Genomic DNA, 26,683 nt, shown 5'->3' on the forward strand with positions numbered 1-26,683 from the left:
TATGAATGTACATATTTTAATAATTTAACTGATTAAAGCGTTTGAGCAAATTTCAGAAGTTTGTATCGAACTGGTAATCCTTGGCATTAATCAGTACCCAGAAGTAGGTTGGTGACCCCTGTTCTAAAGGTAAACTTTGTTTCTTCCAACAAACAAACAACAACGTCACTTAAAGAGTACATCATTTTATTAACATTCACAATCCATCAGCTGAAATGCTAATGCTAAATACTATTAAAATATCAATCACAAAACAACTGGAAAAAAACAACAACCTGGAATTAAAAACTATGCCAGCTGTAGCATGGAAGCGTTAATGACATGTCAGTCAAAAACAGAAATCAAAACTAAAACAAGATAGAATTGACAAGATTTCTAGTTGTTGAGCTAGATAAGTTAGTAGTGAGGTCCCTTTTAGGCTTGTCAGGCTTGTGATTAAAAGATGCTGGAAGCTTTTTTTTGTTTGTTTAGGCTCGAACATGTGACTCATGTCATATGTTACCGTACATAAAGACACTATGTATACATAGATTTGTTTTTACACAGTAAAAGTTTGAAAAAAAAAATACTGGTGATTCAAGCTCTGCTGCCAGCATACACTACCCACAATGCACCAAAATGCAAGCCGAATGGGTGCACTTTTTTTTACACTCTTACAACACACTTTGCATTCAAGCTCACTTTTCCTTACTTGCCACACTTCCCACTAGACGTCTGCACGAGCAATGGAAGCTAAAACGGTGACAAAATGTTTTTTTCAGCCATTGTAATTGTCACAACCATATCAGTCAGCGTACAGTGGCAGTATGTACACACTGCTCAAGTGTCAACGTGTTTAAATGGTGTCCAAAAATCTCACAACCACAGCGCCACCGTCAAACTTCCGCTTTGCCGAAAGCCACAAAAAAAAAAAAAAAAAACTTCCTTAACCAGCTGCACAAACTTCCATATAAGGCTTTCTTCCAGCTTGTACCATATTGTCAGTGTTGGCGTTGTGCAAAAACAACCTGTTGCCTCCACCACAGGACACACACACACACACACACACACACACACACGTCATGCCGACCTCTCTGGAATGAAACCTAACAGTGAGCATTAATGGTCCTATGTTAAGTGAGAGGACGGGAGTGGGAAGTGGTTACAAGTGCGTGATGAGGGCGGTGAGTAGTGGTGGGAAGGGGATTTAGTCATCCCACTAAGTTTTCAGGCTCAGAGGAATCCAGACCAAGTGCGGGGGGGGGGCTTCACAGTGGTCTTGAGATGGGGTGATGAGATGTTTGTGATCCAGCACTGAAATCAAGTCCATCCAGAGACCACCTGAGCCCTTCCCTGCAAAATGATGGAAATATGAGACTTAGCAACTTAGTCCAAAACGTTTCCAATCCCTCCACTTTATTCCTAGGCCCATGAGCGTGAACGATGGGCTGGGCTAACAGTATAAAACGGAATCGTGGTAACTGTTCGCGCAAGTTCACTTTCTATGACAGGTACAGCCTTAAACAATACGGCAAAGCCAGTTTGAAAGAGAAAACATTTCCAATGTCGCTTCCTAATAATGTAGCGGGGTAGGAGGATGACATCAAAAAGTGGCTAGCGAGAACGTACTTAACTACTTTCTGAACTGTCGCTTCGGACGGTGGACGCAGACAAAACACAAATCTTATGCACGTCACATATGAACTGTTCAGAAAAATGTACAACTCCATGTTGTTACTAAAGTGTTATGTCCTCCATACACTTAAAATCCTACCTGATGTCCTACCTGACACTGCTCTCAGTCTTTATGCAGCACCTGGTGAATCTTCTGCGCTGGTTTTGACGTAACGCAAGCACAAATTTGCTCCGTGGGCTTTTTGCCCCCCAAAATGCAAGGTGCACGCGTACACCCTTTAGGTGGTCTTTTCAAATAAAGAAGTCAGCCAAATCTTTTTGTGCTCATCCACGCATAAGTGCTGGAAACTGTACCGATTATTACAACATCATCCGTGTAAAGAAATAAAAATCAATATGCACATTTTTAGGGGGAAAAAATATGGCAAAATGAATGCAACAAGTATTAAAATTACTCCTAATTATGTAAATGCTTGGTGGGCCTTATGTGGGCTGTAGTCATACTTTGTGGAACGTGTGTTCACGTGTTGCCCGGTCGCCACCTGTTCAATTGATGAGGATGCCAGCAGGGCGTCCTTCCTCCTCTTGAATGTTCTTCAGGTTGTTCTCCTCCTCGTCCACGGTGCTGCGCAGCCAACGACAAAAAGGTTTATTTTGAAGTCGCTTTTCGGGAGAGGTGAAATAAAGACGAGCTGCCATTCCGATTGCGCTTACGTGAGGAAGTCTCTGACGTCTTCCACGGTGAGTTCCCCCGTGGATTCCAGAGTGATGTCAGCACAGCTAAGAGGGGAGTCCAGGGGCGTGTCCGAGACAGGAGAGGACAGGGAGCTGGGGGGCTCCTGCGCTCGTCCTGCCAGGCAACAAGTCAGAACGTTTGCCGCCAAGCTTTGAGTCAACCATGTGATTCAAGTTCAAGTTGTTGAATATTGTAAGTCTTTTAAAAGCCCAAATCAACATGACATAGTAATACCCTAATAAAACTACAACAACATGATCTCAGAAAGAAACAGACTCAAACTGTAACTGGATCTGATTAATTTAATTGTGGGTTTCTGCGTTGACAATTTGAAATGTCCTGTTCTTGAATAGCGGAATGGAATTATTACTTTGTTACAGCTCCAGCTGTTATTGAAATGCGCTGTATAAATAAAATTGTATTGTATAAGTTACAAGTCATATTTGTCATAAGAAAATATTTCGAATTTTATGATCTTAAAAGAAAAGATGTGAGGGCAAAAAAAACGTGGTGTTTAAACGTGAATGACTCAAGTTTTTAATATTACGAAAAAAATATCATTCAACAACAATGAAGTTGTAACATGAGAAACGTTTGAAGTAATTGCACATGATGAGAGGCTTCCACAGGCCTCACTTCTTCACTGAGTGGGAGAGACAATTGGGGCGTGCTGAATGGTTACCATGGAGACCAGAGGGGACCCCGACTTGGAGAGAGTTTAAGAGGTCCACAGCAGTGAAGGGAATGAAAAAAATGGAGGGGAAATAAAAAAAGAAAAACCAAAACAAGGTAGAAAAGCATGCGCGCGTGCAGTACCTTCAGCCTGTCCTGTCTGGTTCTTGTGTGTTCCGTTGGCCTGTGGCAGCGCCGTCGTGCCATCGCTGAGGAGACACATGAACACAAACAGTTTATGTTGCGAGTTTTCCGTTAATTCACTTTCACGAGCAGGCTGCAGGATGGAAAATTAAGAGCGAAAATTGGTACAGACACAATGGAATACTTTAAAAAGCAGGTTTCACTACATTTGTGTTTAAATTGACATTTGCGTTAGTGCATAACTATTTATAAATGTTTTTGAATTTTTTTTTTTTTTTTAACCATCAAGTGACTCAACACAGCCACCCCTTTTCTTTTGTGCCCGCGAGTGTGTTACCTGGCCGGCGTGGGCTGTGAGAGTCGCTCCAGTGCAACCGAGCAGAGTGGTTCAGTGATGACCTTCGCAGACAAGGAGAACCTCTCATATTCGGAGGGGGAGATCAGGTAGAATCCTACACACACACACAAACAATAATTAGACATGACACGCTTGGAATGTTGGCAACTATTATGTAGCATTTTAATGACACCTGTCATTTGCTCCTCACCTTGTCCATTTCTGGTAAAGACACATGATGCAATGCCACTGATGTCCTCTTTGCGGATGCAGTCATAGCGCACCTTCAAACAACAGGACAATAGGGAAGATGTGTTGGTTCCCCGCCCCCCCCCCAAACAAGTAACAATAAGCCTTTCAAGCTACCTGTGGTCTGAGGGCAGGTATGCTGAAAAGGTGCATGTCGCCCATATTGGTCAGACACACCAGCGTGTGCTCGCTGTAGTCTTCCTGAGCCGTGGAACAGAAGACCACAAGGGCAACCTTCCGCACCCGGCAGCCCTCGTGAGCCGTGAGCTTGAATTTCGTCTTGGCGCTCACCTTAGGGAGAGAGAACACCTACAGCGAGAGAGAAAAGACACAGACAGTGAATTCCAGGCTTGCAAATGTGATTTTACCAACAGGAAAACACCATATACATTATACACGCACGCACCAGAATAAATAAACTGTTTTATTCTTCACATTCTATTAAATTATTATTACGGTATGTTTGTATAAAGTACAAATGTATAAGTCAAGGGACCACTTTACTGTATTTAAATGTCACCTTTAGTTGTTCTTCTGAGGCGATGAGCACAGAATGAGGATTGGACATATCCGGAGCAATGGAGAGATCCTGTGAGGCTTCGTAAGGGTCCGGTAGAGGTTTGGCACGTCCATCCAGCACGCAGATGGACACCACGGGAGCTCTGTGCATCAGCTGGATCTCTTTGCCCAATACGGCCTCCACGCAAGCGCCGCTCTCACCGGCGATCCCCCGCTCGGAGGTGCGGCCAGAGCCCACGCCGGGTACCTCCAGAGCGTAAGCGTACACGCTGCCCGAGTTGGTGCCTGCCCACAGCGTGGGTCCATGGTGTGTGCCTAGTACACAGTCAGTGCCATTAAAAAGCTGCAATACTTGAAACATGTTCCAGAATCAGCTGTAATAGGTGAAAATCAGAAACTACCGTTATACAATATAAAAAAAAAAAAAAAAGTTCATCAACAGTTCCTGTGAGTGCGCTTATTGTGTTCCACTGATCTCCTGGTGTTCAATAAAGAGCTGTAAAGTGCATTGGTGACTGTGGCTCTCCTTTCCCACATGCGAGGGCACTATAATAAACTCGGGGGGCCGGGGGGGAGTAATATGTACATATACATATAGTCAAAACACTGTTTAAAAAAATAAATAAACAGTACACACTGCAGATTTCTGTAATCCGAAGTGAACTGCCGCCATTCGTTGGAACAGCCCCAAACAGTGAAATTATCTGTGTAATTGCCCAGCCCTCCCAAAAAAAAAAGTTTACAATTGCCTTTGGAGTTCACCATTGCAAGGAGTTCCATGAAAGACAAGTGTATATGCTCCAAACACAAAAGAAAATCCTAGATGTAGCAGGCTGCAGTAGATGAACCGTGATTTGAGAATTTTGAAAAAAGGCAATGCAGAAAGCAAATTAACACACCATCCCGCAGAAAGGTGTCGGCAAAGCACAGACAGCGAACAACCCCCGACAACGAGTCGTCTGCTGATCGAGGTTCAATCCGTCGCTGGATAGGAGCCATTTCTTCATGCTCAGCAAGGGCGGCGTTGGCCTCTTGGACCTTTACCGAACACACATGCACACGGGAGTCACGAAAGATGGATTCATATTAACGCCATCATTAGTCTCGGGCTGCCAAGACACACAAGCAAGTACCTTGCTGGTGGGTGCGCTGATGGTGCGTTTCTTCCCAGACACTCGACTTTTGCGGATGCGCCTGAAACTCTGCCTTAAGGACTTCTTCAAGGACTTAACTCGAGAGAGAGGACCCTCCATTGCCAGGGAGTCATTAGGGTGTAAGGTACATCTGAAGTATACACAGTAGCAGTTAGAACAATAGAGCAGAAAAGTACTTTGTTTACAGTATACCCAATAGTCGAGGTCGTAATACCTGGCCAAGACGGCACTTCTCCTGTGGTAGTCAAAGAGGCCAAAGCCATGGCTGGTTCCGAAGGCGATGAGGTTCCATTCGGCGTGCAGCGCCACAGCTGTGACCGAAGCTGGAGGCATGCACTGCACCAGCACCTGGGGCTGAAAGCCCGGTGGGAAAGGGGCGGGTTTGAGGCGCGGCTCCAGTCGGTCGTGGCCCTTCCACGTGAAGCCCTCCCTGTCCTGCAGCAGATCCACCACGGACACGTCCACCGTGTGGTCCGAGCACTCGTCGCTCAGTCCCAGCACGATCACCTGAGGGAGGCGGGAAACACAAAGGCGGTCGGCTGGATATCAAGCAAGAGATACACGATAAAAGTTGAAATACTGAACAGGTCAAACCGCTCGCCGCCAAAAAAACACAGAGCAGTGAAGATGTTTGGATGAAACCCAAGGATAACTCAAAGTTGTCTCAAGGAGTATCACTTACGTTTCGCACAAAACTACTGTTATACTCAGGAGCGCAAAAAAATAAAAAAATGTTTAAAAAGACAAAGAAAAAAAAAAAAAAAATCACAAAAACACAATCAATACAGTCCATTTTATTTTACAACTACAAACGCACAATGTAAGCCACTGCTATCCCTCCAATTGTTTCTTATACTTTACATCATAACTGAAGAAAGATACACAATGTTTGCCTCGATGCAAAGCCACAGTGGGCAATTCAAATTTTAGAGCAGCAAGAAGTAGAGTAAAAATGCAAGATGATTAATATGATCATATATCAGTGGTCGAGTTGAAGGTTTTAAAAAAAAAAAAAAAAAAAAAAAAAAAATAAAAGCACGAATATTGTTAGCATTGTTGCATTGTTTTAATGGTCCACTAATTTACCTGCCCAGCGGTGCCTGCCACCAACAACTTGTTGCTGAACTTGCATAGGCTGATCTTCTGAATGCCCAGGCGGGGGTCATCACTATACGGGTCAAAACAGCCCACCTAGATACAAACACACTTTATTGAGGAACCTGTTGCAATGTGATACAATCATTGAGCCATTCAATCAAGAAATACAGAAGTAGACAGATAGGAACGCGCTGAAATGCACCTAGGGTTAGGTCATCTCTAACCTCAGGAGTTTTAGGAAACAGTTACAAAAAGGAAACTTTAAACTTGACTTTCCCCCCCCACCTACTTTGAGATTTATAGTCCTCCTCCGCAATCTACAGCAACTTACATTTTCGGCCAAAAGCACCAACAATGCTCTCCTTCCCCTCATACATACTCAGGAAAACACACATTAAATCTGTCTCTCACATACACACAATGAATTCCAATAGAATCTCCTGGAAGTTGGTCACAAAAAAGACGTGGGGTGATGGGTCTGGTTTTCATTACTGGGGGGGGTGGGGGGACTCTCTCATCCCATAAGAGGGCCCCATTCCTGAACAGGCAGCGCAGTTACCACAGGATACAGCAGATAAGCGTGTGTTTGCATGGAGGCGAGTGCGTGGGAAGCAAAAGGAATATGAAAACACACCAGACAGGTGTTGTATATGAAGACACAAAAAAACAACAAATACATTCCGAATAAGCCGTAATTTGGTCGGGAGAAAGGTCCCTTGACAGTCTAATTGAAATCTCCAAACATTGACAATCATGTCCAACCACTCAATCTAAGTATTCATCAAGTGCTTCTATCTTCATTTCTTGTCAACACCAAGCCAGCACACATCCCTCCTGCTGTCGCTAAAGTGCATTTGCACCTAACACAGACATCCGAGACCACGTCTTCCCTTTATAATCACATTCTAATAAGAAAAATGCGGCGAGTCTGTCTGAATACTAAAACACATGAAACCAATCTGATGGCAAATTAGGCCACCGAGTGCATTGTGAACCGGACTGTTTTGATTCTCACAATGCTCCCGATTATGAGGAAAGACATTCAATTTCGCTAATGCTTCCACTCTCGTCTGTTCCGTTCTCACCTTCCGGAAGGGAGGCCATTCCTCCTCTTGCTGCATGTCGGGGTCGTCGCTCGGGTCATGAGGCTCATCGCAGGGGTCGCAGTCTGTGTGGAAGACGTTGGCTGTGCTGAGTTTGTACAGCGGCGTGAGAGCGATGCCGGACGCGTCCCAGAAACGCACGGTGCCATCCTCATGTCTGTAAAAGCATGTGGCGGGAAGAAATCTTGTGACCAACACACTTTGGTGTGTAAGTGTGTGTGTGTCCCAATCAAGTTTGTCATGGTGGCGGTCAAGTTTGAAAGTGTCCACTATACAATCTTTTCTGAAACCTTTTAAATGTGTTCCTCTCATTTGTGTTTAAATTGTGGCATCTCCCCAAATTCGATTGTGCCCAGATGTCTCACTTCCTTAGCTCCTAGCCAATACCGCCTCTGCCAAAACATGTGCCTCTGTTATTAAGGAGTGCTCGTTAATCATTGCCATAGAAAGGCAGGAACATTTTAGCTTGCAAATGTTGCCAAATGAGTATCCTTAAAGGGGACCCCACTAGTCTAAAAAAAGCAATGCGATTGATATTGTGTTTGTGGAATATGAGTGAAGCAGTAAAATCCCCCCGGTTTTGTCCATCTCAGGGGGCGGCCATTTTGTCACTTGCTGTAAACTGAAAATGACGGACCCCTGAGATGACTCAAAATGGGGGGATTTTACTGCTTAGCTCATATTCCACAAATGCGAGATTAATCAGAAAGCCGTGTTTCGACTAATGGAGGCGCATTGAACTACAATACGTTTGTGCTTTTTGGGTTGACTTTCCATTTGAAGCTCTAAGTGAGAAATTTAAACACTAATTTGTCATGACTGAGACTTCATGATTTGAAAATCACCATGCATGTCTGTGAATGTGTGTGCAGGTACCCTGTCAAAAGCAACTCCTGTTGTTTGGGTAGAGGAGCCAGGTTTTTCCCTCCACATATGGGCCAGCCCTTCACAAACAAAAACAGATAAAAATTCCCAATCTTAGTTTGAAAAAGCATCACAGAATTATAATTTATACATTAGTATTTAAATTACACTGTAGATCAAAGCGCATAGGCTCTGACCATATGAACGAGCGTGTCCATAGAGCAGACAAAGCTTTAGTGTGCTTTGCTCTCTTGGCGTGTGTCTGATTTGGCTTTGCGCAGAAAGCAGACTTTGATTTATGAGAGCGCAAGTGAGAGTGTGTCTGCAAATTTGCCACTGTTCAAACAGCTGATCAAAGCTGCAAAATCTTTGCAAAAGCTTTTAACTGCCAATGCCGTCTTGTTCACTATTAGCTGGCTGAACATCAATGCCAGATTAGATGGAGGTATTACTCATTACAACATCCCAAAATTCATTCACTGAGGTAATTTCACATTGTTTTGAGGTGAAAACGCCTCACAGCTCAGGTTTAAAATGCTACCCAACATCAAAATATCACATTAAGAACTCAGTGTGTGCGTCTACATGCAGATAGGTATGGCGTAAGTATAACAAGATTACTTTTACAACAAAATACATGAGTGGCTTCGTATTAAAAGTTCATAGGTTAAGACACTTTTGTGCATCTTGGATTTCCTGTGATGGAAAATTCCTAAATCCTCTAGTAAACCAATTTACTGACTTAGCCTCGTATAGTGTCTAAATAAATGAAACTGTACACCATTGTACTAATATTGTATGGCCAATACAATACAATAGTACAGTTACATGGTTGAGAAGAAAAAAATAAATACAATTTTTGGAGCTTACCATTCACTGTAGACCTACCGGTAAGTAGATACTATATAACCTTGAACATTGCTCAGTATGAGCTAACTGGAATTGCTGCATAATGGGAAATTCAGTTCTTAGAGGGCATATTTGCGCTTTGCCGAATGGACAAACAAATTACAAATCCCGTACAAAGTAAATCAATACTTCTCACCCTTGGTGCGTGTTCGTGGCGCTGCTGCGCTTTGCCAGCATTGACCAGCCTTTCCCACAATTTAGGAGGGACGCTGGTTATGTGACAGGAGCACGTGATGGCGGATGAGTGGAGAGGAGCCAGGTAGGGAGTAGGCATTGAGGGCCAACCGGGAGTCTGCAGGTCAATCACAACCAGCTCTTCTTCAAGTAAGACCACCAGTGCAGATGGGTCGTCAAATTCTAGAGAGAAGTCACCGTCAAATCCATTATACCCGTCGCTGCAATATACCCGTAACACGATACTGGCTAACAACAATGATTATTCAGAATGTTCAATCAAAGTAAGTGAATACAAAACTTTTTCATATTTGGTAGTCCCCTGACCTTTCTCATGCTCAACACTGTGAATCGTAAAGAAATCAATGACCCGGGAGGTGAAGTCCAGGGTGACGTGTTCTTTGTCCTGCTGAATGGTCAGACAGTGCCGGTCGCCATAGCTGGCTCTGGGCATCCCTCCGCTGTACAACAACACTGGTGACCTACAGAGGCAAACACAGAGGTGTCAGGGATCATTCATTTGTCATTTTAGAAAGCGGTTGCAGATTTAGAACCTTATTTGGTATGATAATTGTCCTCCATTCTTTACAGTATATCCAATATAATATGTTTAAATGTTCTTCGAAATGTCCAATTTCTCAGGTTATTTTCAGATCTATAACTTGTCATTCACACCTTACTTACAATGCTGTAAATTGCTGCTAATAGTTTGCCAGGGATGCAATAACAGTCTCAAACAACACCATGGACTCGAAATGAAAATCTGTTTGTTTTTTTTCCGCCACTTTGATTAATTACTCACCCAGTCTCTGTTGTCCTCCATAAGATTTTGTTTATAGCTTTGCAGGGAAAAGGACCTGAAAAGATATGCAAGTGACATTATATTGAGAAAATAATGGAAGCCTTCAGTAAGTGCTTTGACATTAACACAATGTACAAAGTTCAAAAGAAGTCATTTTTATTTTCCTCATGTACTATTTTTTATTCCTGTGACACTTCCTTTCCTTTGTTCATTCTCTCAGTCCGAATCAGTTCTATATCATCCATGCTGACCAAACAGCACGAAATGTCCCTTCGCGTACGTGCAGTTCCAGCAGATTTAGCCTGCTGTCAGTGTTTGCTCTATGGCATTTCCTGAAGGTTTTATCAGTCACGCTAATGCGTGCCATGTCTCCCGTCTGTTGACACTAAAATGATAGTGGAAAGCACTTTGTGAAGCAATATTTTAAAGTAAAGAAACACTATTGTTTAGTTGATTTTAGCGTCAACTTTACTAGCGAATTTGGGTTACGGTGTGAACTGCAACAACCAAGCAAAGGAAAAAAAAATACAATTGAAGAAAGAAAACAAATGCAGAAGTTTCAAACTTCCTTGCTCATCAAACTCACATGTGTGAAACGAACCCCGTGCTGTAGTCATCCTAATACATTCATATGGAAGCACATTGCCCATTTAAGCCAACTACACACTTTACACAATGCCTTAAATATATTCCAGCTGGTAAACACAGACACATGTGAGCATTTCTCACCATATGGTATGGTGGAGGACACCGGCTGATGATTGTTGCCGTCGCCGTTGGCAACAGTCCACACGGAGTAGCCACCATCGCTATGGGAACTGACAAATAAGTTTCCCGAACATTCCCATACCAGGCTCTCCAGCTGCTGTAGAGGAGTTACATAAACATGTACGGCATTAGCGCATCTCCTGTATATACACATTAACTAGGTTTTGAATATTGCTACAAATTGTCTGCACTTAGAAACGAAAAAAAGAAGGGGGGGGGGGGGGGGGGGAGGAACAACACAGAGCATTTGCTGAGTTTGCTTTGGTACCTGCTTGCCAAGGAAGAGCTGCTCTATTTGACGGCTGCTCACATCCCACAGGACCACCAGGCCTCGGCTGTAGCCAATTAGAATCTTCCCCGCTTGCCGAGGATGCTCCTGAAGAGATTCCACAGGCCCTAATGATTTCCCACATCTGTAGTCTTCTGGCAGGCTGAAAACAATGCATGTCTGGTTTAACAGCAACATACGGTCATCTGTAAGCTTTAGTTGTAAAAACTAAACTAGGGCTGTGAAATTAATCGAAATTCAATGTTGCATCGTAAGAGTACATCATACATTAAGGGCTACTGCCACTGAACAAACATGACATTATCCATCCATTTTCTGTACCGCTTTTCCTCACCAGGATCACAGGTGAACTGAAGCCTTTGAACTTTGATAGTCATGTACAAGAACAAATGATCCTACCAACACAAACAAAAATCACACATCGAATGCACATTATAGAGCTGATGCATGAACGCTAGCTGAAGTTGCTCCTCCAACAACACTAGTGGGGTCGATAATAAGCAGGATCCGAGCTGCTGGACTTCGCCAACAAGACATTCCTCTGAGGCAACAGAGGAATGTTCAACAAGACACACCCTCAAGATGTTGGAGGATTCCCTCAGCATAGGACAGGGAAGAGAGTGGGAAGAAACAGTGGTTGGATAGTGGAGGAGGACGGAGGACTTAAATCAAAACAATTTGGAGAGAGACAAGACAACATTGTAGTACTGAGCTCTTTGCTGGACCAACTCATGGCAAAAAGAAACGGAAGCATGCATGCCTCTATCTTTATCTATCTCCGTCTACATACACACGCACGCACAGACACCCATCCGCTTTGCTAGGGTTCAACAAGGAAGATCCTCTCCGGAAGCATAGAGGCAGAAACTTCCCTAACACAGAATTCCATTGTCTTTAGAAGTATTTTTAGGGAATCCAGCATCCTGCTAAAGGGACTCTGGGATGAGCCTGTGTGTGCGCGCGTCTACGCGTTGTATATTCAGCTGAAACACTTCCCCAACCGGAACATTACGTGTTGGCAGCTGGTACAAAGCCTCACTGTGTAAAAGCTCCCATCCTTCGCAGTCGTACACACACATACAGACACACATCCTTATCAGGGTCCTCATTAGGCCTGTGTCCGGCCCACTTCCTTCTACAAGGCTGCTTAATGAGGGGCTTGCTGGACCAGTCAGACAGTCACACAGCGCAGCAGAAGCGCTGCAACATTGCCAGTAAAGCAGCAACAAACGCTGACCCAATAAAAACACAACACTGCTACCTGCACATGCAAGACAATACATCAATACTTCAGTTGCATCTACTGTAGCAAGCAAGAAGTTTAAAAACCCGGGCCATTTGTAACCAAATTGAACACGGCCAGTATCATAACATTAAGGATATGCATGCTTGTATTGTTTATCTTACTTCTGAAAAGGAGTGGTGCTCTGACCAGGCAGGAGAAATCAATCCAAGAAGAGTTGGCTTGATATGAAATGTAACTTAACAAGCGAGTGAGAAAATGTTTTGGGAGATGAGGTTACTGTAGGGGCAGAGCTAGTGGGATCCAGGGCCACTAGATATTGTACATTCCTGAAGAATCTTGTTGGTGTGCATATTTTGTCACAACTTGCCATAGAGCAACTTTATACATCATACTAACAACAGAGTTGTTAGAGCAATTATAATTGTTGTAATGTGGATTATTTCACCTGGACTCACACACTAATAAATTAAATATTCAAACAGTTGTTTTTTTTTTTTTTTTTTAGAAAGACAGATGCAACTGTGGTTCAGTCACTCGCATTTGATACACTACATTTTTGCACATACACAAAACACACATCACACCCTCAACTATTAAGACACCTGTTCTGCTTAGGGTTGCGAACGCTGCCCAAATCATACCTGGATTGGACTTGCATTTCACAATTTCTCATTTATTTCTTAAGCTCGACTATCAATGAAGTCATGTTTGCAACAGTCTCACCTCTGTGTGACCCGATCCTGGAGCAACGTTTGGCTGTCTTGAAGTGACAGACTGGGCAAATCCAGGAAGTAGACGCCACCTCCCTCTGTTCCAACACAGAGGAGGTCACATGACCTCAGCAGGAGGAGGACAGTTACTCGTGTGGTACTGGGATAAAAAGGAGAGGCGAGATGAGTGTAGGACCGCTGTCGTCACAAAGCACTTCACTCTTCAGGAGGAATAGGGAGTGACTCAACTGATTTTCTTTTCTTAAAAAGTGTCAGCATCCTAATGATTATAAAGGATGCTGCTCAGGTAAGTGTATGCTTGTGCTGGTACAAAACACTGCCACAGTTATGTTTATAACCTATCGCATCACTCCATGAAAATTCAAAAAGGTTGACAAAATGCTCTATGAGTACAAATAAAGCAGATAAAAAAATGCTCATCGTCACCTGCAGCTGTCAATGCCTGGTCTTCCTGGAAGGCTGTAGCTGCCCACTTCCTGTAGAATGACCACACCTTCTCTCTTAGCCCCTCCCACCTGCCTGGGGGCTATGGCAGTCAGCTCCCACAAGTGAATGGTATTATCATCCAGAAGTGACAACAGGCGGCCCTGTGAGAGACATAGCACCACAAATTTGTACAGCCTTATCAATATTATTTAGGATGACACAAAGAAGAAGACTGGCTTTGTGCTTACCTGTCCTGGCAGGAAGTGAATTTGTATGACAGCAGTAGTGTCCTTGTGTAGTCCTGTGAACTCCACACCGGGTGCCCCATAACTGAGCACATTGTTAAGAAAATAGACCCAAAAAAACACATACATTCCTTATTTAATACATAACTGTCCACTATCATTGGATGTGACTGTGAGGGCCCCACTAATAAGACAGTTAAAAGGGATAATTGTGAGCTGGAAAGCCAATGAAACATACTAGTTAGATGTAATAGTAGAGAGGTCAATGGCGCGCCAAAGAAAGCTCATAGCAATTTCCAACAGCAGCTGACGCAAATGTCTAAAATAACACCAACGTGCGTATGTAATCAAGAGCAATTTTCATGGGGTGAATTAAGCACAACTGGGAAAGGAAGAAAAAAAAAACAACTATGCCGTGTAAACAACATTGTTAAATGCCAACACTTGGGACTGATGTAGACTACTTGGTTGTCTGTCGGCGTGTGAATTGGAAAAACAAAAAATACGAGGCTTTGTGTTATCTTGACAGTGACATTACACTGCATTACGATGTAATGTAATGTAAAGTGTGGTTTACTTGGGGAGACATCCATTTTCTATACCACTTATCCTCATTAGGCTCGCAGGTCAGCTACAGCCTATCCCGGCTGACTTGAGTGAAAGGCGGAATATGCCCTGGACTGATTGCCAGCAAAGGGATGTTATTTGATATAATATGGATTATTTTGCAAGATTTCTTTAATATACATATTCCACACTATTCCAAAAATGATAAAGAAATACAGTCCTGAAATTAAATACGACTATGACAAGTGGATCTCGCTGTAGCAAATCATCATATTGTCATAAATCCAATTTCCTGAAAATGTGTACCTCATTCTAACATACATTAAATTTGAATCTCTTCATTTCCACTTACGCTGGAGGCCTAATGTTGTGTTTTACAAGCATTCCTAATTATTGTCACTTCCTGTCGCCTGCTTTTAGTCATTGCAGTAGCACGCATACTAATAGGTGGAGATGCAGAACAGGTAACACACACTTGCACGTCAAAAGAAAGAAGCCTCAAAATTACAAGGCAAGGTAAAAGCATTGTTTCTGCTGTGATTTAAAGACAGACCAGGGGTCACCAACATGGTGCCCATGGGACAATATGTATGGCCTGTGGGACTCTTCGAAAAATAGCTCACTGGTGAAGGTACATTATCCTTTCCTAGAGGAAAAGTATCATGTGATCATTTTCAAATGATCACACTTGCAAATATTTACATAAATGAAAGTGCAGCATATTGATATTCATCTCGCTCCAAGCTTGTCAAATTACTGTGAGAACAGGATCACTCTCTTGACATACTTTAGCATTATTTCTTATTAACAATCAGAGATCATTTGAGCAATTCATTTTACTTGATGTGTGTATCAAACTGCTAGGGTGGCTCTTCGCATTAAATCAGTAACAGAAGCAGCTCTCCGTTTCCAAAAGGTTGGTGACCCTTGAGACAGAAACTGACACCGTCCTGGTTGGCAGCACTTCGAAAAGGAAGCAGGCCATTGGTGTCAGATGAATGTCACGGAGCACAAGTGTTTAAGGCAATGGTTGAATAAAGAGGCACACACACACACACACAGACACACACAACTGAGGTGTGATGACGACAAGTGGTTCACAGAACAGTATCACAGTCCCCAGATGCTTCCTGGCATTAGTGATGATGTCATAGAAGGAGTCTCATTTACCATAACGGCATTGTGTATATATATGTGTGTGTGTGTGTGTGTTTTAGTCAACTTCCCTCCCCAAAGATGACCTGTGCATTGGCCATACTACAAGTGCTCAATTGTCCTGGAAATACAATGTGTAACATGCATATAATATGTATAACAAGCCGCTCTCACTGGTATGTATAAATTGTTCAAATTCATGCAAATACACACATTGACAAAATGCCTAAAATGTACTCGGACTTCTATTATCTTGACAAGCGGGAGCTTTATGAGAAGTTTTTCCCCCGCACAAAGAGGAAATAGTGAGCAACTAGCCAATAGGACTGTCGAAATTTGAAATTAGCATTTCAGTAAATGAGGCTTTTAGAGTGAAGAAAAGAGCAACCTTTGTCTGACTGAAAATAAGCCAGCTAATCATTCATCATTGATTTTCTTATATCGTGGATGGCCAATGAGCTTTTCGGTACAGTTACTACAGTATGTGAATAAGGTGCAAACAACAACAACAACAACAACAACAACACGTTGTTCCCGTTCACTTGCTTACTCCATCAAAATAACACTTGTCTTAAATTAAGCAGTATTTTATAGGGTGTTTTTGAAACAAACACAAAACAACTTGTGCAAAACTGACACATGAAAGGAGCCACCGCAAACTAACAGGAAGCTCTGCCAAGAGCATCAGAGACTTCAAAACAAAGACGAACGCGCACAACGCAATGAAGCCCAATCGCATGAGACAACTTGGAAATATCAGCAAGGCGGTAATTGCAAACAAACCTCAAAGGGGAGCAGACAAATGTGCAACTCTAAGCCAAAAGTAGGCAAAGTTTACAACAAACAAAACAGAGAAGAATAGGAGATGTCTCCTGTATCTTGTTCATCGTGACTAACCTGTTGAAGGCACAATGTGTTCATTGATAGAGCACTTTGCTAGTATGGAAAATGTTAACAATGGTAGTCTACAGTAACTCACAATCATTGAAACTCTCTCTCTCTTTCTCTGACATGCACGTACACGCACACACACACACACACACACACACACACACTTGGCCAGTGATGCAGAAAGAGTATTAGCAAGGATAAAGCGATTTCACGGTCTGAATACAGACAAACAGAAGGCATTGTCCTGCATGCGCACACGCACACACACACACACACACACACACAACAGGCAGCACACCCATTGACACACACACACACAAATAAGATATGGATGTCAGGAGGGAAGGGTGACACAGGATTTTTGTAAAAAGATGACCACAAATCCATACAAAAACACGTGTTATAAAAAGGTCAGAGTTCAAACATGTTTAACTTCATAGCTGAACTGAATTGAGGAAAAAAAAAAAAAAAAAAAAAAAAGACTAGCTTCCTGACAGCAACCCCAAACTTTACGGATGTTTGCTGAATGACCGTCTCCACTAAAAACAAGCCAAGCAACTCCACCCACCCACCAGAGACGCAATCCTCATCTAATTTGCATACTTTGCCTCAACTGGGATTTCTTGTGTCCCACTTTCCAACCGCTTTGAAATCAAGAAGAGGAACCTCAATAGTGGTGCAAAATTGTACAATAATGCCTCAATCTTTTGCAATGGCCCAGAAAATGCTGTGTTTTGTTCCTGTCATGAATGTGGCGTCATTATAAACCCATCATTTGCACACCTAAAATCTCAACAAGCTCCTTTAAAAGACAACTCGCCAGAATCCTCTGGGCTCTGAATTTGTTAATGTTATCCCAACAACCTTTCTGCTGGACATGACGTAAAAGAAAAATGACAACGCATGTAATCATTCATCATTTTGTGTGTAGATGAATGAGAGGGGAGCGGAAGGAGACTAAAGGGCTTCTTAAAAGTTCTCATCACCGTCGCATAAAAGAGCAGCCACAACATTTTTTTTAAACTCTGGATTCCCCCCAATCTGTATGTTAAAAAAAAAATTTATAACCGTGACAACTCCAAACACGACCATGTATGTGATGGAAAGCTGCCATTTTTATCCTGATGACTCATTTTAAAATGACTGTGGAATGAATATACGAGCATGTTCAGCTCCTTTTATCTCAGTCAAATCTCATCAGATCAGGTTGCTTATAGGACTTAATCGCTAAAAGGATGTCGAGTTTGATCCAATTCCAAAATTCTGTTGGGAATCAAGATCTCAGAAGCACAGCCGTTCACTCCTTTGAGATCTGCACTCTCTCAGTGATCTTGCCGATTAAAATGTCAGTTTCGTGAGTGGTATTTGCATTCTTTTCAAATAAACACCAGTTAAGAGACATTTCGAAATGATGCCAACCTTGACTTGCCCAGCACAGAGTGTCCCAACCTTTTTGGACTTTTGTCTATTCTATCACCTTCAATCCAGTGTGTGTGTGTGTGCCGAGTAGGATGATGTACAACTGAAACTCAGAGCGCACAAACACACACAACATCAAAGCAGTGCTCTGTATGTGTGTGTAAATATTAGCTCATCCTCGGGATGTTAGTCACCGATAGCTGAAGTGTGCAGTCACAAAGTTTTGGTGCGTTCCAGCACATGCAGAACAAAGTACAGTACAGTCAAACTTCCTGCAGTCGTGTTTTTGTGGTAAGCCAAACACTCTTGTCTGATGTGCTGAGATGCAGATTTTTAAAGTCCTCTGGTCAGAGCACTTCATCCGAGGCAACTGCACTGGTTGTCTTGGAAACCAATTCAAAAGCTCCCTTTATTAAGACGAGACTGAGCAACAAAGCTCTTACTCACCATCTACAAGCACACGCACACACACACAGGGAGGGTTAACTCAGGGCACACATTCCGCGACAGGAGACGGGAGTCCTCAACATATCTCGCTCTCTCTCAGACACACATGCATATAAAAATAAAAAGGGCACATGCATCGCCCCGTTCTCTTCTCCGAGCCCCAGACTGTGGTTGAAGAAGAAACTTTGGGCCGTAATATGACTCTGCTTTTGTAAACACACAGTGTGTGAGGGACGTGAAATACTCAAGAGGGGAGAAATGGCAAGTTTACAACAACATCAATATTGTCAAGTTTTACTCAGGGTACATCTCCACTGCCAAATTTTTGACAGACACATACTGCCTTTTTCCCCAGGTGGGTGCCCCCACGCATCTGGCAATACTGTACAGTGTGAGTGTGTACTGTAGAACGAGTACATACGCTCGGATAGGCCTCCAGGTCAAGCCCATGTCAAAGAGCGCGAGATTATTGGGGAATGTAAACGCATGCATTCAAAATAAATATGGCAGTTAGAAAACAAAACGTAGGTATACGAAGCCAGGTTTAGTCTCGCATGATGTACTGGATTGTTTTGCTACTTAGACCTGAGTGGGTGGGTGTTCTTTGCCATATTTTTATCTGGCATGGTTGGTTAAGTGTGTGGTATTACCTCAAGTCGCTGCACAAATTCGACGGTGGATTGGACTGATTTATGACTCGGCATGTGTTGCTTCACCTAACATCTTGTCTTCTAAAACTATATCGCAAAGATGCACTTCAGATATTTCTGCATGGTTCATTAGAGGGTAAAGTTGCTCCAAAGGGAACCTATGAATTTGTAAAAAAAAATGTCAACAAGCACATGCACAAGAGAAACGTTAGCATAGCGTGCCAGACATCATTCGAAGCAGTAAGACCCCGGCACAAACAAAACCTTTTACTGCCTCAACGTGCAACAGTTAACTGCTTTTTACACTCGTGTGACAAGAAAGAAAAGTGAACTGTTGGCGGGACATATGTGACAGCTTTTTTTTTTTTATATAATTTACTAAAAGCTTAATATATTTACACTGAATGAATTTCTAAATTTTTTTTAAAAATATGCCAGTTTTAACCTGGAAATGATCATTCCTATTTCTATTATTTGAAACAGATCGTTTTTAAATCTGGACAAAAATGGAGCTTTATAGCATCCCAGAAACTGTAGATTGAATTACACTGCATTAAATGATTTGATGACAATAGGTCCAATTTATCAAAATGATTGCAAATGAAGAGTATAGTAGCAATTCATTTGTAATGCGGGTATCCACTCGATATTTGCTTGTTGTTTTTGACTTGAATATATTGGTGGCATTAGTAGTGGTTCAAATTGGGATGGAAAAGCCATGAGTGAATCTCAATTTGGATCACAACAAATCTCACTTCTACGGTGGGTATAATGTGATTTGTGTATGACATTGTAGGCAGAATAGTTAGCCAGCTAATGAGCATTCAATGAAACTGTTAAGCAGTAGATTCAATAACGCCCATCTCGGCAGTATATCTATGTTGTTATTTTCCAGCCGGCCTCCAACTCCATCAAAGCAAAGGCAGTAGCAGAGTCGGAGGACAACAATGCCTCCCCATCTAGCTAGCAGCTTTTCCCAGCCAACAAGGATCCATTTATGGGACCAAAACACGGTACGGCAAAGTACTGTAAGCCATTTCAAACGACAAAAACAACAACTTTCGTTGAAGTTCTCATTCAATCTCATTACTGCCAACACGAATAGCGAGCTCTTACTATAATGTAGCAAATCAAGTCAAAGAGATTTTTTTTGTTATCTTTTTGACATTTAACTTGGGATTTATTCAATAAGTAAGTAATGTCTTCAATAGATTGGAATTATTCACTACTTAAAATGAAAAGCGTTTTGTATAAAATACCATCGGGATCTGCAGGTGGGTCATGGTCACTACTGCCCTGCTCTGCGCGTGTGAGGGTGCAGCCTCTAGCATCAAAATGACTCATTTTCAAGTTTTCCAGATTCCCCGCGGGTGCACATTTCCTCAACTTTGTATGCTTTGCAGTCTGCGCTGACTTTCCAGAAATTCCAGCAGCAGCTGGGACTCTTAAAGAATGAGGAAGGCTTGTCTGGCTTTTGCTGTATCAGTCATTTCCGAAGAGTGGTGGAGCTATTTTTCCTCCCATCTGACACTCTCATAGAGTTTGGCGATTTTGCCGCTATTTATCCGCATCGTATCATTCCGCCGTTTCTCATTCCATCGCTCTCTCTCTCTCTCTCTTGCTCTCCAATTGCCTGGTACCACCAGCCTGTCTTGCTCATCCCCCCTCCTCTCTGGGACTCTGAAAGCTGCATTTCAAAGAGCTGATTCTCCTGTCTAATGCACGCACACACAGACACAGCTTCCCACACAATGATAAATGAGTGCATATTGGCCAAACAACCGTACAGTTGCTATGCGCAGCCATTGGCATGTTGATGAATCCTGTCATTTGCTGCACCTCACACACACACACACACACACTCGCAAAATAAATATGCAAGACCAACAAAAACAATGTGAAGAAACTATACACACTATCAGACCTGTCCCTCTTTTAAAGTGCATGATCTGCTAAAATTCTGAAGCTTGAAAACAGACGGGTATAGAAAAACATGATATAGAGAAAATAGTAGACAATTAACCACAAAACCACCATGGTAATGGTGCCAATGTTTGCCACCACACAAAGACAACACATCTGTTATGTCAAAAGGAAGGAATTTGGTAGGGTGCTACAATCCTCTTGGCCATAACCAAAGAAACGCATTTATGGGATTCTCAAATTCCATGAGTGAAATTGCATATGGGCTGATTATGTTGTGTTTGTTTTCCTTTGCGATCCAATATTAATGGTTGGAGTTGCCACTTTAGTCAACAGTAAGATTACACTGGTGTCCATCCGAGCCATTGATTCTCAACTTTTGTCACCCTGGGACCCAAATTCCCGAATTGTTGCAAAGTCACAACCCACTTCGATAGAAGTTACAATTAATCGATGCAATTAACAACTAAGAAAATATTTTGTTTACAAGGCTCGAAATAACTTTTCTTTGAGGAGCAATTTTGCTAACCAATGATTTCATTTGAGGAGCAATTTAGGAATTTTGAGGATCATTTTTTTGCAGGTTAATCCCAGAGGCAGGGGTTTTATTTAACAATAAAATATGACAATATAACATGGAGGTTGAATGTGGGGCTGCATCTGTCGAATATTTCAGTATTCGAGTAAACTACTGAAAACTATAGAAGCCTCAAGCAAATAAAAGTGTTTGCGTCATCAAAAAGTCCTTTAAAAGCTTGAATACAGCCAACTTAAATTGATGACTTGGTTCCGTGTGAATTTTGTCAGCTCAAAATGCAGCTTTACATGTGGACCAAAAGCCATATACACATTTTTCACACGGCACCACACTGCTGTACTAAACTTTTATTTCCAACATATTTAACTCAATAAAACGCCCTCAATCTTGAGGAAAATAAATACATAAAATCAAACGTGCATTGATCCTTTGTTTCGACACGTTGCTTGGATAAATCTCACACCCTAACACGAGCAGGGGATGCAGAAAAATGAGAGACAGCACCGCCAATGTGAAGGAAAACCATTTCCAAACACACAAGACAAGACCGAAAATGGATTGCACTTTTAACCAGACGCACTTGACAGCTACTCATCGGATGGTACTTGCTGCCGGTTCCTACCTCCCACAAGAACTGCTTGGATGCATCAACTCAACCTTGGGGAAGGATACACTTTGACGGCTCCTGCCTTTGTGCCGATAGCCATGAGTTGCAGCTCGGGGTCATAGGCCAACGCGCTGGGCTGATGTGGGAATCCATGCTCCACCGTCTGCCAACGTGACACGCAGACAGAAGAAGAATGAATGCGCAGATTTATGATCATCTTTCCCCAAACGGTGAGCAAACAACACATTTGACAACAGAGGTGGATGACCAACGAGCGACTGTTTGCGACATGGCAACAAAGCCGCACACAAAGCCTCATTCTACTGTTAATGAGAGGCCTACATGCGTTTCATTTCAGGCAAGACAGTGTGGAAGACACAACCTCCCATGTCTGCGTGTGTTTATACAGGTCAGACTGAGGCACCGAAAAGGGAGGACACCCTTAATAAAGTTTGTGGAGAATTGGCGAAAATGGCAGCATTGCTTTACGGGCAATGCTCCGCAGACTTTGTTTGATTAGATCCAATTCAAAGTTGGTCCTCATGGCCCCACGCAGCAGCTGGGAAAGCATTTAGCTGTACAAAGAAGAAACAACATCTTGTAGGAAGAGCTCAACATTGAGTTTAAAAGTGAGGGCTTTCTCAGCGAGAGGACTTATTTGATTTAAGGAGCGAAGTAAAACATGAACCTTGAAGTGTTTAAGGGTTTGAGACGTGCAAACTCCTGTTGAGAGACCACCTCCGTGTGAGTTGTGGCAGCTGGCGTCCAAACTTAAAAAGTATGTGTGAGCGTGTTTGTTTTCACAGTGGAACCAACACTTTATGGACCAGGAACATGACAAACAATTTAAAACGGCCACTTAAGCAGGAACACCATAAGACCTTGGAATTTCAAACGATTTTTCAAGTGCAGTGATATACTTGGTCAAATATTTGTTTTGAACATTTTTTTTTAATTGGAATTACATATTATTGTGACGAGCTACTTTGAACTTCTGAACTGTAAAATGTGTAAATAAATCGACTAACTAAAATGCAACTGAGAAGTTGAGTAATGTAAACTTTAAACCACGAATGGGCATCACTAAATGTTAATGATCAAATGTGGGTAAAAATGACAAAAGGATGTATATTTTTAAAGTTTTTTTTTTTATTTTAACAAGGGATGAAAATAATCTGAAGGCCTTACAATGTTGTCTGTGTGAATGATGCAAGCAAAAAAAAAAAAATGGGGTTAGGGTTAGGCCATACAATACGGAAACTAGCCAAAATCTAAAGTTGTCATGTTTTTGTTTTTTTGGGCAACATTTCCCCTACTTAAAAGAAGGCACAGATTCAACAGTAGGTGTTAAGAGAAGAGAAGAAGAATGTGACACGAATACACACGAAAGGTTATGTGAAGCAAGCAGACTCCCGAAAGACTCCAGTGCTGTCCCAATTGAGCGTTACTGATTAAAGTCAGTAGTCAACTAGCCATGTGGATGAGCGTAAGGCCTAGCATGCATATGCATTGCATAGCGACTGACGACTTTGAGGGTGAAAAGACGGTAATGTAAGTAAAATGTTTCCACTGTCCGGCTTGCTGCTGCACCATCACTTACATACGTTGTATTATCAAAAGGTAGAGACTTTTTTGGTAACATTTTAGACAACATCAATGGTTAACTTTTTACACTTGCTTGAGAGTTCATCTTGAAAATCATTATATCTTCAAGGACACTTTCGTGTACGCCCTACTTATTTGTCATTAAAGAGAGTGAAGACAATGTCTTTGAAATGTTGTTGTGAAACACTGCATTATAGGTGATGATGGAGTTTTTACGATGGCAACAGTTATGTTCATTCCATGCGGTTCAAATCAACAAACAAAATTTGACCACCGTCCCGAAATAAAATGTTGTTTGACCTTGGAGGTTTCACGCTATGCATAAAGAAAATTAGAAAGCTAAAAGTGCATGAGTCTCACTGTAATGATACACCCAATGACGACTACACTATTTCAACTATACAAGTGAGGTTTTTTTGGTCAGCGTGTCCCCCTTGTATGCAACAATTTGTGTATTTCAATGACAATACATTTGACCAGCTGTATCGTGTACTCTACAAGAGACACACTGTGAAAACTGACAAAAGACAAAAACACAGGTTCAGGGCTTCTGTAAAGCTCAGGCAGTTTGTTTTTGCAAAGTAGATAACTTGCAACTGAAATGTGATCTGCGCCATAATCAATACAATTCAGATGACTGCAACATTATTTAATGTCACACCACAATGGAAATGGTAGACGATTAGCAGCAAGAAGTCTTAAAAGGGAGTTTGCAAAAATGATCACTTTTGTCATATACTGTATATGTTTAAACTTTCAGCATGAACCGACATTACTAGTAAACGTAAAATGATGTGTGAAAAAAAATTCCTCTTTGGTGCCACCTTGTACCTAAGAAATCACCGTGGCCAAGGAAAAACAACCAACCAAAGACAGAAGGCATGTCTGACAAGGTGTCAATCATTTGCCGTACACTGAACAATCACTCTGGGAACACCCCTTACACTGACCTGTTACTTTAAGCTTCAGGGGCTTTGCTGAAATTATGGCGGAATATCCAACTTTGAAAAATACAAAAATGCCCACCGCTTATTTGCCAACAACTGGGCATAAGACAAGCAAACAGAAGCTCAACGGGTAAATTTCACTACTTTTTGATTTTTAATTGATTGTACAGTCCAAAAAGTAAAGCTTACAAGTAACAATGACATTCACTGTCACAGTAACGCTCCATTACGAATAAGTCATGCTACCAATGTAGCGGCTAATGTCTGCTTGTTTACAGTGCAAATCTTAATAATCCTATCGCTGCAATTTTGTTCATGAGGGATATGCGGATATATCATGACTGCAAAGTTTGATAATCACATGCCAGTATGAATGGCCATGTTTTACAATCAAGCTCGTGCACGTGAGTGAGGGGCGTGTCTTAAAACAGACACTCGAGGAGGGAAGGATTATTTCAATGAGCCAACATTCAAATCTTACTAAAAGGTTTTAACAATGCAAACTCCCCCTTTAAACTGGTGAAAGTCAAAGAAGAAAACAAACTCATCTCTTGACTGGGAATACGCAGGTGTAAATAGAGTTAGATGCAAATATTGCTATAATGTTACTACAGAATGAATTATGTTCCTTTTATAATCGTGGAAAAACTCCCATGTTTTGTTTTTACTCTGATACACATAAAATGGCATGTGAATGAGTGTGGATGAGATGACAGCGTGTTGAACCCAAACACTTGTGCACACAAAGCCCAGACGTCTGAACTCACAACAACAGTAAAATGAACTGCGTTTTTTTTTTTTTGTCACTGATTTAAGGAGGTCACAAGTGGACTGTTCGCGCTCACAAAACATTTCATCAACACAGTGGAATCTTAATCTGCAATGACGACGACCATTCCAATCAGTCTTACTGCAGTTTCAATGTGTTGTTAATGTGGGACGCGGGCCTTTGGCCAATTAACACGCCAAGCAACAACTGAAGCCAGCACACAAGTTATCAACAAAGCGTCACTGCTTGCGCCACAGCACAAACCGCGGAGGTTACGGCTCCTTCTGTAAAAACCCGTAAATCAGGAAAAACGTCGAAGATGAGAGGCTTAAATACTGAGGAGAGTCCCACTTGCTCCATTCAACTGAGTCTCGAAGAACATTAGCCGTAGTTTGGACAGGCAAGCGTCTCGCTCCGTCACTTTACCTTGCTGAAGGCGAAGAGCTCCTGTTTTATCTTCTCCCTCTGCGGGTCGGTACCCTGCCGACGAAATCTGAACTTCATCATCTTGAGGCCGGACGGGAGGGCACAAGTGAAGGGAGGAAGACACACACTGGAGCGGGTATCACCCAAGCGGCGTTGTCGGACGAAGCTAAACTAGCTTACTAGCTTGCCGGCTAGCCCATGCAGGGTGAGCGCGAGGCTGCGAGGCTGCGACGCTACTGCGGGCTGCGGTTCTCCTCCGTTTTAGTCCTTCTGACTCGGCTCGGGTCGGGGATGGTTTGGCCACCGCTCCCCCTTCTCTCGGTTCACGGGGACCCCATTGTTGGTAACCAATGGGAGCTGAGAAATCTGCGGGCAATTACTCAGAGACGCCCACACGGCCAATAGCACAGCGTGGGTATGTTTGATTTGAGGGGCGGGACGCACCGCACCAGATTTAAGTTCTGACGACACCCATCAGAGGGGCGGGTGAACGGCACGTCAATAGTATTAAATGAAGCGCAACATCATAAGAGTCAGCGAAAAAGAATTTGCCTTCATTCTTGATTTTGAAATATTTTTGCATATTCATCACACTTCTGTTTCACATCTTCACACAAAGATTACCGTCAGTACAAAACTCAGTTTCTAAATTAAAATGT

The 26,683-nt window shown here is 42.4% G+C and overlaps 1 protein-coding gene across 1 annotated transcript; it reads right to left on the minus strand.

Annotated features, from left to right (window-relative positions):
- Positions 1-169: 169 nt before the first annotated feature.
- On the minus strand, positions 170-26,429 carry llgl1 (LLGL scribble cell polarity complex component 1). The gene is made up of 24 exons (XM_086054715.1): positions 26,025-26,429; positions 22,343-22,440; positions 14,084-14,165; positions 13,836-13,996; positions 13,402-13,548; positions 11,412-11,574; positions 11,105-11,240; positions 10,376-10,430; positions 9,901-10,055; positions 9,536-9,756; positions 8,503-8,570; positions 7,609-7,783; positions 6,512-6,616; positions 5,640-5,932; positions 5,405-5,555; positions 5,171-5,309; positions 4,273-4,586; positions 3,870-4,061; positions 3,715-3,787; positions 3,504-3,618; positions 3,167-3,231; positions 2,329-2,464; positions 2,157-2,239; positions 170-1,332 (listed from the first exon to the last, which is right to left on the minus strand). The coding sequence occupies exons 1-23, from the start codon at positions 26,103-26,105 to the stop codon at positions 2,161-2,163; spliced, it is 3,204 nt and encodes a 1,067-aa protein (XP_085910841.1). The 5' UTR covers positions 26,106-26,429; the 3' UTR covers positions 170-1,332; positions 2,157-2,160.
- Positions 26,430-26,683: the final 254 nt, after the last annotated feature.

Source organism: Filicampus tigris, chromosome 16 (genome assembly GCF_054856515.1).
Source record: "Filicampus tigris isolate MCC_2025a chromosome 16, RoL_Ftig_1.0, whole genome shotgun sequence".
NCBI lineage: Eukaryota > Metazoa > Chordata > Actinopteri > Syngnathiformes > Syngnathidae > Filicampus > Filicampus tigris.